General features: G+C 36.2%; 1 protein-coding gene across 3 annotated transcripts in view; it reads right to left on the reverse strand.

Annotated features, from left to right (window-relative positions):
• Positions 1–16,063, reverse strand: part of MICU1 (mitochondrial calcium uptake 1) — a 237,576-nt gene that overhangs the window by 103,514 nt on the left and 117,999 nt on the right. For 2 of the 3 annotated variants that reach the window (XM_044239745.1, XM_044239744.1), the window contains 2 exons: positions 8,585–8,590; positions 6,776–6,890 (listed from right to left, as the gene is read on the reverse strand). In XM_044239745.1, the coding sequence (XP_044095680.1) occupies positions 6,776–6,890; positions 8,585–8,590 (121 nt within the window). The remainder of the gene's footprint in view (positions 1–6,775; positions 6,891–8,584; positions 8,591–16,063) is intronic. The other variant, XM_044239746.1, reaches the window with a different exon arrangement.

The raw sequence follows: 16,063 nt of genomic DNA on the forward strand, positions 1-16,063 counted from the left end.
CATCTAAAAAAAGATCAACAAGGAAATAAGAGCTTTAAATGATACACTGGACCAGATGGACTTCACAGATATATTCAGAACATTCCATCCCAAAGCAACAGAATACACATTCTTCTCTAGTGCACATGGAACACTCTCCAAAACAGATCACATCCTGGGTCACAAATCAGGTCTCAACTGGTACCAAAAGACTGGGATCATTCCCTGTATATTTTTGGACCACAATGCTTTGAAACTACAACTCAATCACAAGAGAGAAGTTGGAAAGAACTAAAATACATGGAAGCTAAAGAGCATCCTACTAAAGAATGAATGGGTCAACCAGGAAATAAAAGAATTTTAAAAATTCATGGAAACAAATGAAAATGAAAGCACAACTGTACACATGAAAAAGTGCTCAATATCACTTGGCATCAAGGAAATATGAATCAAAACATCAATGGGATACCACCTCACACCAGTCAGAATGGCTAAAATTAACAAGTCAGGAAACAACAGATGTTGGTGAGGATGTGGAGAAAGAGGAACCCTCTTACATTGTTGGTGGGAATGCAAGCTAGTACAGCCACTCTGGAAAACAGTATGAAGGTTCCTCAAAAATTTGAAAGTAAAGCTACCATACAACTCAGCAATTGCACTACTAGGTATTTACCCCAAAGATACAAATGTAGTGATTTGACCCCAACGTTTATAGCAGCAATGTCCACAATCGTCCAACTATGGAAAGAGCCTAGAAGGCCACCAACGGATGAATGGATAAAGATGTGGTTAGACACACACACACACACACACACACACACACACACACAAATATGGAATATTATGCAGTCATCAAATAATGAAATCTTGCCATTTGCAACAACGTGGATGGAATTAGAGGGTATATTGCTAAGTGAAATAAGTCAATCAGAGAAAGACAATTATTACATGATCTCATTGATAAGTGGAAACTGAGAAGGGAGAGGATCATAGGGAAAGAGGGGAAAAAAATGAAACAAGATGAAACCAGAGAGGGAGACAAACCATAAGAGACCCTTAATCTCAGGAAATAAACTGAGGGTTGCTGGAGTGGTGGGTGGTTGGATGGGGTAGCTGGATGATGGGACATTGGATAGGTATGTGCTATGGAGAGCACTACAAATTGTGTAAGACTGATGAATCACAAATCCGTACCTCTGAAACAAATAGTATTAGTATATGTTGAAAAAAAATTAATTCATTCATTAAAAAAATTAAAAAATTAGATTTAAGACCATCAGCTAATGTTGCAGTTGGTTAGTGCAGATACTTAAGCCATTAATAATCATACTCTGTATTCTCATTAATTCTTATTAACCTATTTTAAGGAACAGAGGCTTTTTGGAAATTATTTAATAATAGTAATTATTAACAATCTCTTTATCTTGCCCAGAATGAATCTAGATTTTATTGCTAAGTAGTTTTTTACTAAATACTTAATATTCTATATAATGCAGATGCTAAGGCTCATGTAGAAAATTCTTCAAGTGAATCCATCAAACCTGATCACACAGATATGTGATAAAGCAACAGAATGTGTGAATTAGGAATAAAGGGAAGATATAAATACATAAATTCTGAATTATAAGAAGTCAAGCTTGTGTGGAAATTGATTAATTGAAAAACACATTTCCTTCATTCCAGTGGTACTGGATGCAGACTAAAGACAATAACTACAAGTATTGTTTTCAAATTAGGGTATAAACAGCAAAGATGCGTCTTACATTTGCTAAACTTCCTTTTGGAGAAAATTTTTTAAAAATGTTATAGTCTTGCTTTGTCACTTTGCCTCAATCAATGCTTTATGTGGAATAGATACATCTATAGTGAATACCATTAAAAATTTGTAGTGAATACCATTATAACCCTATGATCACTGTCATGCAGTTTACATTCCAGGTAATCATACATAAATAAGAAAAAGAAATCAACTCTATAGAACGTTAAATGCTAAGTGCCAAGGAGAAAAAAATAAAGTAGGAAAGGGGTTTATGAGGTATATATGTTTAAGTATGTGTGTGTGTGTGTGTGTGTGTGTGTGTGTGTGTGTGTGTGTGACAGTGTTTAAAACTTTTACAAGTGTTTAAAAAATTTCAGTTGGCCAAGGAGGGCTCCCATTATCCAAAGCACATACAGATTAGAGTGAGAAATTATGCCACTGGTGATTAAAAGTACACAATATTTCTGCCAAATTGGTTGTTACTCTTGGTGGGTGTCCAAGATATTCTTGTTTAGCTAAAAATCAAACTTCTAAAAAAGTTTAAATAAGAAGAACTGACTCTATTTAATAGGTCAAATTACAATAACATGCTTTTTAAATATTTATATAATATACTTTTTAAAGAAAAGCTTCTTTCTTTTCTCCCTTCCTCCCTTCTCTTTCTTCATTTCTTTAATAAGGATCTAACTTTACTTTACATCGTTGCCTACTCTTTTTTTTCTTTTAAAGTTCTATGCCCAATGTGTGGCCCAAACTCATGACCTCGAGATCAACAGCTGCATGCTTCCCTGACTGAGCCGTCAAGCACCCCAGAAGAGCAGCTTTCTTGTTCTTATTTTTAGCAGCAGTAATTATAAATCAAGAAGGGAAATGAATGACTTGCTATGTATAGCTGTCAAATTTTATTTTCGACAACATAGTAGAGCTTTTAAAGTATGTGGAGGTCTGAATGTCAATCCATTTGGGCACAGAGTTCATATTCTTCAAAATAATGGCAATTTCTTGAACAATACTGAGTCTATCAATTTTGGAAAAAAAACCCAGCTATTTAGAAATACGACAGTCCTGCACTGTCTGGGTTATGCTGTTTTACATTGCTCCACTGGTTTTTTGCTAGAAATCAGAATAGCCCCTGTTGTCCACCAGAGTTAGTAGATTAATAAAAACGCTAATTCATGTCTCCTTGTCCCAAACCACTCCTTGGCAAATCTTCTGATGTTTAAAGAACTGCATTCTCTCCTGTAGGATGATTTGGGAACCATTTGATTTGTCTAGATTGTAATGAAATCTTGTTAACCACAAGGAAGATGATCCACTGAGAGCCTCATTTCCTATCATCCTAGCTACAAGCTAGGACATGGGAAAGAACTGATCTCAGTATAATCCCTATGGCACATTTTCCCCCCCAGTGGTCAGCTAGGTAAGTGGACAATGCAATGTGCAACGTTCAGATTACAAGACTGCTTGAACTGCCCGTTACTTACAGGAGAGTTTATGACCAACCTTCTGACAGCCTGAGAGAAAGAAGAGGCACTATGTAAGTTATGGCTCATCACTGCTAAACATGTCACCATAGACATAAAGCCAATCAGCAGGAGCCTAGATGGTGTAGTTGGCCTGGGTTCAAACCCTGAATCATCTACCTACTCTGGAACTTGGAACAAATTTTTTTGTATATAACCCTCTGTATGCCTCAATTTCCTCACCTGTAAAATGAAGATAATAATAGTACAAATATTATAAGGTTGATGTAAGGAAAATATATGTGTAACTGAAGTCCCCAAAAGAGAAGAAAAAGTATCTCAAGAAATAATGGCTGAATTTTTTTCAAATTGGATGAAACGTATAAACCCACAGATCTAAAAAGTTAAAGAACCCCGAGGCAGGAAACACGAAGAATACTAAATCAATGTACATAATAACATAAATGAAACAAACAAAAACTTTGTTCCAAATTGGGCAGTGGCTCTCAACCAGGGATGATTCCTTCCTATCCCCAACCCCCAGGGGTATTTTGCAATCCTGAAGACATTTCTGATTGCCACAGTTGAGAGAGGGAACAGGTATGCTACTGGAATCTAGTTGGTAGAAACCCAGAATGTTGCTAAACCTCTTACAATGCACAGGATAGCCCCAAAGCAATAAATTAATCCTGCGTCAAACAACAATAGTGCTAAGTTAAGACACACTAGAGGTGGGGCACCTGGGTGGCTCAGTGGGTTAAGCCTCTGCCTTCAGCTCAGGTCATGATCTCAGGGTCCTGAAATCAAGTCCCAAATCTGGCTCTCTGCTCAGCGGGGAGTCTACTTCCCCAGCTCTCTCTGTCTGCCTCTCTGCCTACTTGTGATCTTTGTCAGTCAAATAAACAAAACCTTAAAAAAAAAAAAAAAAAGAAACACTAGAGGCATATAATCATCAAAATGCTTAAAACCATTGGTATAAAGAGAAAACCTCAAAATCATATCCTTATATTTTCTAATTCCTGACAATATAGAAAGCACACTTGACCCTTGAACAACACAGGCTTGAACTATGGGGGTCCACTTACATGTGAATTTTTTGATACAGTACAGTACTGCAAATGTATTTCCTCTTCCTTATGGCTGTATTAAAAACATTTTCTTTTCCAGTTTACATTATTGTAAGAGTACAGTATATAAACATATAGCATACAAAATATGTGCTAATTGAATTTGTGTTTTCGGTAAGGTTTCCAGTCAACAGTAGACTATCAGTAGTTAGTTCTGGGGGAATTCAAAATTTTTTATAGATTTTCAACTGTGGGGGTTGGGGAGTTGTTGACCCCAGAGTTGTTCAAGGGTCAACTGTATGTGACATTGTAATACTAAGTACTTTTTGTAAATCACCCACTATATTTAAGCTAGGAGCTGACCACAAAAAGCAAAGGTGCCTAGACCAGTAGAGGTACTTGGAGTGGTTTCCAGAATTTACCGGTCAGTGCGATTTTACCTGCCTTAAACGGCTGAATTAAAGGAGTTACACAGTGTGCTTTGTAATCTGAAGGTTCTGCTCTGTGGTTCTTCTGACGCTTTGAAAGATAAGAAGGTAATAGGACTGAATAGTAGCTATAAATTAAAATCTTATTTCAGCTCAACAGACATTTACAGGGACTACTGCCACTGCACACAGTATTATCAGTACAGTTCTCCAAGCTGGTCTCTTCATTTAAAGAAGTATTTTCTGACATATCATGCCTATTGAATTCAAATTCTATTCAAAGTCACAAAAAAGGCTTAAAAACTCCTATCAATTCTGCTGTGTTTTTTTTTTAAATGACAAGATTTATGGATCTTTCAAAATCAGGAATGAACTCGCATTCTGTGATAGGATATCAAGAATAAAAACCCAGGCAAGGGCACCTGGGTGGCTCAGTGGATTAAGCCCCTGCCTTCGGCTCAGGTCACGATCTCAGCGTCCTGGGATCCAGCCCCGCACCTGGCTCTCTGCTCAGTGAGGAGCTTGCTTTCCCCCACTCTCTGCCTACTTGTGATCTCTGTCAAATAGATAAATAAATATAAAAAAAATAAAAATAAAAATCCAGGCAGAACTGTAAACTTACTAAATATTGGGCACTGAACTAGGTACTTCAGATCCATGATATTACAAACCTCAAATAAGTTAATTTGCATTTGATATTATTGCCACCTTCACTTTGCAAACAAAGCAGATGAACAAATTCACTGACTTGCCCCTAATCACAAAGCTAAGAAGTGGTGGGCCAAGATCTAAACTGAAGTCTACTGTGGAAAACCATGCCCTACCAAAATAACAACTAGCTTTAACAATACTCAACTTCAGATCATAAGTGTTCTTTTTTTTTTAGCTCACTATTCTGGATCTTTGTAACAAATCGATACATAGCTACATTGTTAAAGCACTGGTCCACCACATGAATTTATTCAGACACTTTGGTATCCCAAAGACAGCTGTGGTAAGGCATATTAGCCTGTATTTCTTCATTTTTCTGTCAGTGGAGGGAAGAAGGGTAAGAATAGGCAGAAGAGCTATGGCAAGAACTGTCTATTGCATATGTCATTTATTACAAACTACCTTAAAGTTTTATCTTTACAGATGACTAGCCTAGAGAAGGGAGGAAGAGGCAGTTATTTTTGTTTGATTAAGTGACACCTGAAAAAAATTTCAGAATCACCTCTTTCAAACATATGAATCAGATCTCTTTGGTTCAATTTAGATAGATTTTAAAAAAATTTTTTAAGATTTTATTTATTTATTTGACACAGAGAGAGAGAGAGACTAAGCATGTGCACAAGCAGAGGGAGTAGCAGGGAGAGGAGAAGCAGGCTTCTTGCTGAGCAGGGAACCCAAGGCGAGGTTTGAAACCCAGGACCATGTGATTATTACCTGAGGTGAAGGCAGACATTTAACCGACTGGGCCACCCAGGTGCCCCAAGTTAGACAGATTTTAATAAAGTATACAGAGAAAGCTAGAAACATACTTTTTTGGTTTTTCTGAATGGTTAGAAAAAAAAAGCCATATAGAGTAGCATATTTATCAAACAAATTGTTTAGTTTAAAAAAAATCAACAATTCATCAGTGTTTTAAATGAGTCAAATATGAATTTTGTGTTTTAAGAAGTAATCCTCTAAGATTCAAAAGTGAATATTCAACCCAATTGGAAACACTGAACCAATTTTCTTCTTCAGTGGAGAAATGATAGTTCAATATGTGTTTTAATGAGGAAGTAGAAACATTAATAAAGGCTATATAGCACCAGGCAATGTATAATCTATTTTTACAAATAACAGGGCTTCAATCACTTAAAGGCAGATTTAACTTTTAGGGTTTTTTTTTTTCTTACCTTTACATTGATACTTTATTTTTCTTCTTTTTTCTCAGGTGGTTCTATATATAAGTTATACAGAATTCAAACAAATGAAATTATATGTAATTTATAATTCATTAACTGTACAAATATGTTGTTTCCCCTCCATCAACTTTTTTTTATAGTCCTGTAAGCACCCTATAAATGAATAAAAAGAAAAATTTATACTTACTGGAAAGAACAGTTGTAAGGAAAATGTAGTCCGAAAAAGATATGAGTCCACATTCTCCAAGTGTGTAAAATATACTGCCTTCATCAGCAAATTTTTCTCGTTCCTGGGCAATTTTCTATTATATATGGGTCCCACCAAAAGAGAAAAAGAAGACATAGCAGAATGAGAACATAGAGATCAGTCACCACTTTTATGTAACAGTTTTATGCTATTTATCATAAGCAATTCTCTGATGGCCATTCCAAATTAATGGATCCTTTACAGTTTTTAAGAGGATTAAAATTATAAGACAAAGATGATTTTGTCTGTTTCAACACTGACTTAATATGAACACTAGAAAATAATTTCAATTTTATGAACTTCTGCTATTTGACATATACTGGCTCATTCCAGGACTGGTTTTGTTTCTAGGGTTTAAAAACAATCCACCTAGGGGCGCCTGGGTGGCTCAGTGGGTTAAAGCCTCTGCCTTCGGCTCAGGTCATGATCCCAGGGTCCTGGGATGGAGCCCTGCATTGGGCTCTCTGCTCAGCGTGTAGCCTGCTTCCTCCTCTCTCTCTCTCTCTCTCTGCCTGCCTCTCTGCCTATTTTGTAATCTCTGTCAAATAAATAAATAAAATCTTAAAAACAAACAAACAAACAAAAACCAATCCACCTGGATTGTTGAATGAGTATATTTTATACCTGAAACTAATACAACACAGTATGTTAACTATACTGGATTTAAAATAAAAGCTTAGGGGCATCTGGGTGGCTTGGTGGGTTAAAGCCTCTGCCTTCGGCTTCAGGTCATGATCCCAGGGTTCTGGGATCGAGCCCCGCATGGGGCTCTCTGCTCAGCGGGGAGCCTGCTTCCCCCCTCTCTCTCTGCCTGCCTCTCTGCCTACTTGTGATCTCTGTCTGTCAAATAAATAAATAAAATCTTTTAAAAAAAATAAAATAAAAGCTTAAAAAACTAAAAACAATCCACCTTTTTTTCTGTAGAGGCATATTGTAGGAAAACCAAAACAAAACAAAATGAAATCAGTACAATTTGCCCAAAGTCAGCTAACTGCCCAAGAAAAACTATACTACTTGGGATCATAAATGGGTGGGTAAGTAACTATTTTCAAGGACCACATAAATGCTCATAAAACTAATTTCTGAAATACTAATTTTAATTTTTACCTTTTGGCCCCAAGAATCTTAGGTTTGGAATGTAGGACAGTTTGCAGAGCAAAGAGCACCTCTGAAAGATAACGGCAAATCAGACATGCATGCTAAGATTTAGGCATGACTTAATTTAATTGTATTATTGATACCTTGCTGGAGGCGCCCAAGTTTTAGCTATTTGATGAAACTCTCCTAAAACTTAGATTTTATTCTAAGTATATATTAATTTTCTTTAATCTATAAAACACACAAAGAGTTAATTCTTAGCCTTAGTAATGGTGTGTCTGGCACTTATCTCCCGCATGTTTAGGCAAAGCCACTCTGTTTTCTGAATTTCTAGTGAAATGATAAACTGAGTGGTGACACTGAAGATATTTTCAAAAACTGAAAAGGATCCACCAAAGAGTTAGACTTGGAACTAATTTCCATAAATTCTGGACCAACTAAAGATAGTCAAGGAATTATTCTGGGTACCAAAAATAGAAATAGGAGGTTTTAAGAACCCAAAACAACAAAGAGCAATCAAAGTAATAATGTCATGCAAGCACAAAATAAGCAGCAGCATTGCAAGCACAACCTCTGCAGGAGTATCATGAAAACTCAATCAACAAGCACCACCACACCAGCATCCAGGTTCACAACTATCCAAGAGGTTACCTCTGTCTAGTGAAGATCCCATCATACACCACAAAAGAAAGAAAACTAGTTAACCAATGGAAAATCCAAGGACCAAATGAATCATCATGGTCTTCTTAATAAACCGTTCCAAAATAGGCTCTATTGGGTATTCGCTTATTCATATGAAACAATAACCTTAAACAGGTTAAAAAGTCCATAGCTGAATGCTAACAAAGCAGTGAGATTCTGATGGTACGTTCTAGTTAGGAAAGGACTTCTCTGACTCATCTGTGGTGGACAGAAAGCATGGTCCTGCTTGACAACATTGAGAGATTTCTTTGAACTGACAAAAATGAACACAGTCCAATGTGTTCAAATTAAGGTTAGATCTCGTATCAACTTGATCTGCTACCTAGAGACTGAACACAAATTTCAGGCCAAAAAAAAAAAAAAAAAAAAGCTACCAGAAGAGAACTAGAGCAGCAAAGCCTTTCACTGGGAACTTAACATTTTAATTTCTCAAAAAAGAGAAACAAACGGTTACATTTTTACATGACCCAAGATACCATAAAAATAAAGTATGTGAATAAGAAAAAATACATAAAATGAGAACAGGCTCCACAGGCATAACATTACTAGCTAGAACAATAAATACGTATAAAAGCTGGGTACTTTACATTAATTATGTAATGATCATACAGAGAGATTGCTATAAGCCAATAAAATAAATACTGGGATCCAGAAGTTGAGAAACACAAAAAAAGTCTTTTAAAGAGGCAACTAAGACAAAGGAGGATATCTAGTATTTTTTTCTAACAATCATCTGGACTACGCTGCTGTTCCAAAGATGACAAAAAGAAATCTAATTCTGTTGCCAACTTTTAATTTTGATATAATTTCAAACTCAGAAAAGTGTAAAGATCAATATAAGAAATTATACTTTTTTCCCTCATTATACATTTTACCTACATTCACCAACAGTTTACAATTACCTTAGTTGCTTTATCATTTTATATAAACATTTTTATACCTCTGAAAGTTCAATACGCACATCCCTTTACATTTAAATACTTCACTATATACTTCTTATGAACAAAGACATTCTCTTACATACCAGAGTACAAATTTAATAAAACCAGGATATTTAATACTGATACATACTATTATCTCATCCATTCTTTTAAATTTAGTTAACTATTCCAATAATTTCCTTTATAACTATTTACCCCAGCCCAAGATGCAATCCACAATCTTAAGTGTGCTTACTTGCACTGTCTCTTCAACCTCTGTAATCCAAAACAGCTTTTTTTGCCCTTCTTTATTTTTTCCTATGGAACTTTATTATCATTTTTGATTGTAGGAAAATTTATCTAACATCATTCACCATTTTAACCATACAATATAAATATGTGGGTCTTTGGGTTTTGCTTCTTTCATATAACATGTTTTCTAGGTTCATCCATGTTGAAGCATCAATTAATACTTCCTTTTAATCACCAAATAATATTGCATTGAATACATAACGATTTGTTTATCCATTCATCCATTAAAAGATATCTGTGTTGTTTCGAGCTTTCGGCTATTGAGAACAGTGCTACTGTGAACACTCATGTTCAAGTATTTGTTTGACTATCTGCTTTCAATTCTTTTGGGTATGTGCTTAGGAGTGGAACTACTGGGTCACATCAAAACTCTACGTTGACGTTTTTGAGGAATGGCCAAAGTGTTTCACAAAGCAGCTACAACATTTGACATTACTACTACCAATGTATAGAGAAGTTCCAATTTCTCTACACAGTCATCAACACTTATCTTCCTATTTAAAAAAAAAAAAAAATTATAGCCGGGGCTCTTGGGTGACTCAGTATGATAAGTGGATGCCTTCAACCCAGGTCATGATCTCAGGGTCCTGGGATCAGCCCTGTGATGGGCTCCCTGCTCAGTGGGGCATCTGCTTCTCCCTCTCCCTCTGCTCACGCTAAGTAAAAAAATCTTAAAAAAAAAAAAAAAAAAAAACCTATAGCCATTCTAGTGAGTGTGAAGTTGTATTTCATTGTGGTTTGATTTACATTTCCCTAGTGCGTAACAATGCTGTGTTGTGCATGTTTCATATGTTTATTGGCCATTCATATACCTTCTTTGGAGAAATGTCTATTCAAATCCTTTCCCTATTTTTTGAATTGGATTATTTGTCCTTTTGTTATTGAGTTGTAAAAGTTCTTTATATATGCTTTTTTTGTATTTTTTTTTTTAGTTCTTCATATATTCTGTATATAAAATCTGTATCAGGTATGATTTTTCTCCATTCTGTACATTGTCTTTCTACTACCTCGATAAGGTGCTTTAATGCACAAAAGGTTTAAATACTGATGAAGTTCAATTTGCTTGTGCTTTTGATGTCATATCTAAGACTCCATCACCAAATCCAACGTTATGAAGGTTTACTACTAGGTTTCTTCTAACACTTTGGTAGTTTTAGCTTTTACATTTAGGTTATTGATCCATTTTGAGTTAATTTTTGTATATAATGTGAAGAAGGGATCCAAATTAATTCTTTTGCATGTGAATATCCAGTTGACCACACACAGTTTGTGGAAGAGACGATTCTTTGACCACAGAATGGTCTTCACACCTTGTTGAGTATCAACTGACTAAATTTGTGGGTTTATTTCTGGGCGCTCAATCTCATCCCATTGATATTTATGTCTATTTTATGCCAATACCACACTCTTTCTGTTTATATAATTTAAAAAAATTATGGTAAAATGTACATAAAATTTTTTATTTTACTCTATTTTTATTATTTTTTAAAGGATTTTATTTATTTGAGAGAGAGAGAAAGAGAGAGAGAGCATGAGATGGGGGAGTGTTAAAGGGAAAAGCAGACTTCCTGCTGAGCAAGGAGCCCGATATGGGACACGACCCTGATCCTGCTCAGGATCATGACCTGAGGCATGCTGCTTAACAAGTGAAACACCCAGGTGCTCCTGTACATAAACATTTTTAAAGTGTACAACTCAGTGGTAGTAGGTACAGTCACAATGTTAAATAACTATCACCACTATCTAATTCCAGAACTTTTTCATCACCCCATTTGAAAACTCCTTCCCCACTCAATAGTCACACTCCACTGCCCTGCTTCTTCTAGCCCCTAATTTACTTCCTGTCTCTACGGAGTCACCTAGATATTTCATATAAATGGAACCAAACAGCTATTTTCTCAGTAGGCTACTCTGTAGATCACAATTAACATCTTAAATTTATAACAATCTAGTTTGAATTAATACCAACTTAGCTTCAATAATATTAAAACAAATTCTACTCCTCTAGGGCTCTCATTAAATATTTTCATAAATTACATCTTTATACTTTATCCCCTTAACACAGATTTATAATTATTTTACGCATTTGTCTTTTAAATTACACAGGGGGAAAAAAGTAGTTAGAAACAATCACATTGGCTTTTATTTACCAGTGTTGTTACATTTACTGGTGTCATTTGTTCATATAACTTCATGTCACCACCTAGTGTCCTTTCATTTCAGCCTTAAGGACTCCCCCCAACTTTTAAAAATTTTTTATTTATTTGTCTGAGAGAGAGAAAGAGAACACAAGTGGGGGAGAGCAGGCAAATGGAGAAGCATGCTCCCTGCTGAACAAGGAACACAATGCAGAGCTTGATCCCATGACCCAAGATCATGACCTGAGTGGAAGGCATACGCTTTACTCACTGAGCCACCCACGCGTCCCTCTCATTAGCATTTTTTAAAATAGGGTAAGACTACTAGCAACACTTACTTTCACGATTCTTTGTCTTAGTTTTTGACAGTTTGATTATAATGCGTAGGTTATCTGTGAATTTATCCTAGTGTAGATTTACATATTTCATTAATATATGAAGTTCTCAGCCATTGTTTCTTCAAATATTGCTTTCTTCTCTTTGTCCTTGCCTTCTGGAATTCCTATCTTACATATGATGGTGCACTTAATAATGTCAGAAGGATATCTTCAACTCTCTTCACTTCTCTTTATTCTTTTTTCTCTAACATTGGATAATATTAATTGACCTATCTTCAAATTCATGGATTCTTTTTCTACTGACTGTTCAAATCTGCTATTGGACCTCTTTGGTGAAATTCTCCTTTTGGCAATTGTACTTTTCAGTATCAGAATTTTTACCTGATAATTTTGAAATTTCTATCTCTTTGTTGATATTCTCTATTAGTTCATACATCATTCTTTTTTTTTTTTTTTAAAGATTTTATTTATTTATTTGACAGAGAGAGATCACAAGCAGGCTGAGAGGCAGGCAGAGAGAGAGGAGGAGGCAGGCTCCCTGCTGAGCAGAGAGCCCGATGCGGGCCTTGATCCCAGGACCCTGAGATCATGACCTGAGCCGAAGGCAGCGGCTTAACCCACTGAGCCACCCAGGCGCCCTCATACATCATTCTTGTTTCCTTTGAGTTCTTTTCCTATGGTTCCTTTTAAGTTATTGAAGACGATTGACAATTATTTAAGACAATTGATTTGAAGTCTGTAGTTCAGTGTAATGTCTGAGCTTTTCTATTTCTTTTTCCTTCGAAATGGACCGTATATTGTTCTCTGAAAGCAAAATTTGTTGAGAACTGTTGAAAACTGACATTTTGGGTGCTTGGATGGCTCAGTTGGTTAAGCAACTGCCTTCAGCTCAGGTTATGATTCTGGAGTCTCAGGATCGAGTCCTGCATTAAGCTCCCAGCTCCACAGGGAGTCTGCTTCTCCCTCTGACCCCCTCCCCTCTCATGTGCTCTCTCTCTCAAATAAATAAATAAAATCATTTAAAAAATTATACATTTTGTATAGTATAATGTGGTAACTCTGGAAATCAGATTTGTCTTCTCAGGGTTTGGTGCTACTGCTTGAGTGGGTGTTAGCTATTTCTTTAGTGACTTTTCTAAATTCTTTTAAAAAAAAATATTGTATTCTTTGTCAAGCATGGTCACAGAAGTCTCTGTTCCATTAACTTAGTGGTCAGCTAGTTATTTAACAGAAATTTCCTTAAATTCTTGGAGCCAAAATATGTGTTTGGAACACTCTCCAGGTCTTTCAATACTCTCCAGGTTCTTTCAATGCTTAGCCACTGTTTAAAAATCTGCCTTTGCCTTCACTTCTTGCTTGCACAGAAGCTAAAAGGCAGCCAGAGGTGAAAGCTTAGGGTCTCTTAAGGTTTCCTCTAAGTATTCATTCAGCTCTGGACATGTAAGGCCTTCCAGATTCCTCAGTATATGGGAGAACATTTCAAAGTCCTTGTTCTCTCACCATCTCCAGCTGTAGCCTCTTCATTCCCAGGTTTTTTGGTTTGTTTGCTGCTTGTCTCGGGCTGCTGTGGCTACTATATTTAACTTTAAATGCTTTTGACAAATGCCACTTGGGAGGCCACCCCAGCTCTAAGAAAGTTCCAGTGTAGGCAAAACAAAGGCAAGCCCACAAGCTGATTCCTCATTGACCAGACAGGTCAATGCCCACAACCACATTCTCTGCACTGCTCCCTCTGGCACAAGCAATTTGTTGTCAAGAAAATAACACCACAGCTTTATCTTAACAAATTTCAGCATCATCTTTCTTCTTTAAGCATTCCCCTGGTTGCTTAAAGTCTTCTTTTTTAAAAGATTTTATTTATTTGACAGACAGAGATCACAAGTAGGCAGAGAGGCGGGCAGAGAGAGAGAGAGGAAGGGAAGCAGGCTCCTTGCTGAGCAGAGAGCCTGATGCGGGGCTCAATCCCAGGACCCTGAATCATGACCTGAGCCAAAGGCGGAGGCTTTAACCCACTGAGCCACCCAGATACCCCTAAAGTCTTTGATTAGTTAGATTCCAGAGATCTAAAAAGTTGATTGAGTGCTCGCTTCGGCAGCACATATACTAAAAAAAGTTGATTGATAGTTTTTGCCAGCTTACCAACTGTCTCAGTGGAAAGATATAGCTTTGGAATTACCTACTCTGCAATTTTTAAAAATCTCTTTGTACTTTTTTACCTTGAAATATTTGAAAAGTGAATTATATTGAAGAAGATCCCTCAATTTAAATTAGACTGATACTTCTTCATGATTACATTCATATCTGTCTATTATAAACTAAGAATTCATATTGGTATCTCTAATTTCATTCTAATACAATGGGGTACAAAGTAGTCTTACCCCATACATACTTGTTATTCCCTTCTTCAACAGGGAGAAACCTGGTTCCCATTATCTTCAATATATTTACTCATTTGCTTAAGCTTAGAATATACAGAGAGTAGCTTCACAATTGTTAATCGTGTCTGCAAAAACCAAACATATCATCTATACTTCAGTATCTGTTTTGTTTTAAATAAAATACACTTTTGGTGAGATGCACAAATCTAATGATACAAAACAATGAGTTTTATAAATATATATCTATCTGAGTAACCCCCACATTCCCATCAAGATACTGAACATTGCCACTGGAAACCTTATCTTTTATGCTCTTTCACAGTTAATTCCCAACATATTTTTATACCATTGACTGGTTTTGCCTCTTCTAGAACTTCCTCAAGCAGAGTCACCAGTATATACTCTTTGGTGTACAGCTTCCTCAGCTCAGCATAATGTTGGGGAGAATCATACTGTATTTTTCAGTAGTTCATTTTTATTGCAGAGCCTCAGATCCTCTCCCTGTAGGCTCTCCACAACAACAGTCAGTATCAGATATTTGGTGAGCCACCTTAGAGAAAATCTTCATCCTCAGTCAAGCTAGATGGCGAAGGTTTTAGCCAACCTCTGACTGCAACCTTATGAAAAAGCTGAGACAGAACCTTCTAGAGAAATTGCTCCCAAATTCCTTACTCAAAGAAAGCATAAGTGACAAGAAATGATTATTATTGTTTTAAGCCAATAAGCTTTGGATTTACTACTCAGCAAGAGATAACAACTATAGTCAAATACATGCATTAAAAATATTTCCTGCTAGGGTGCCTGGGTGGCTCAGCGGGTTAAGCCGCTGCCTTCGGCTCAGGTCATGATCTCGGGGTCCTGGGATCGAGTCCCACATCGGGCTCTCTGCTCGGCAGGGAGCCTGCTTCCTCCTCTCTCTCTCTGTCTGCCTCTCTGCCTACTTGTGATCTCTGTCTGTCAAATAAATAAATAAAATCTTAAAAAAAAATTTCCTGCTAGTTTTTGGCTTATAATTTCTATTTTATTTTAACAATGAAAAGTTTTAATTTTCATTAAGTCTAATTTTTTTTCCTTTATGGTTATTGCTTTTTATATCCTAATACATTTTGCATCTCTTTAGTCCATTAAAATAGTCTCATATTTTCTTTTAAAAGTCTATAGTCATAGATTTTACATTTAGGTCTATGATCTATTCCAAGTAATATGTATGTATAGTAAGGGGTGGGGTAGGGTTTATTTTTTTAAAATATGGATATACAGTTGTTTCTAAACTATTTGTTGAAAATACCTTCTTTTCCCCATTTAATTACTTTGGCACCTTTGTTAAAAATTAATTTACCAT

This window comes from Neovison vison, chromosome 2 (assembly GCF_020171115.1).
Source record: "Neovison vison isolate M4711 chromosome 2, ASM_NN_V1, whole genome shotgun sequence".
NCBI lineage: Eukaryota > Metazoa > Chordata > Mammalia > Carnivora > Mustelidae > Neogale > Neogale vison.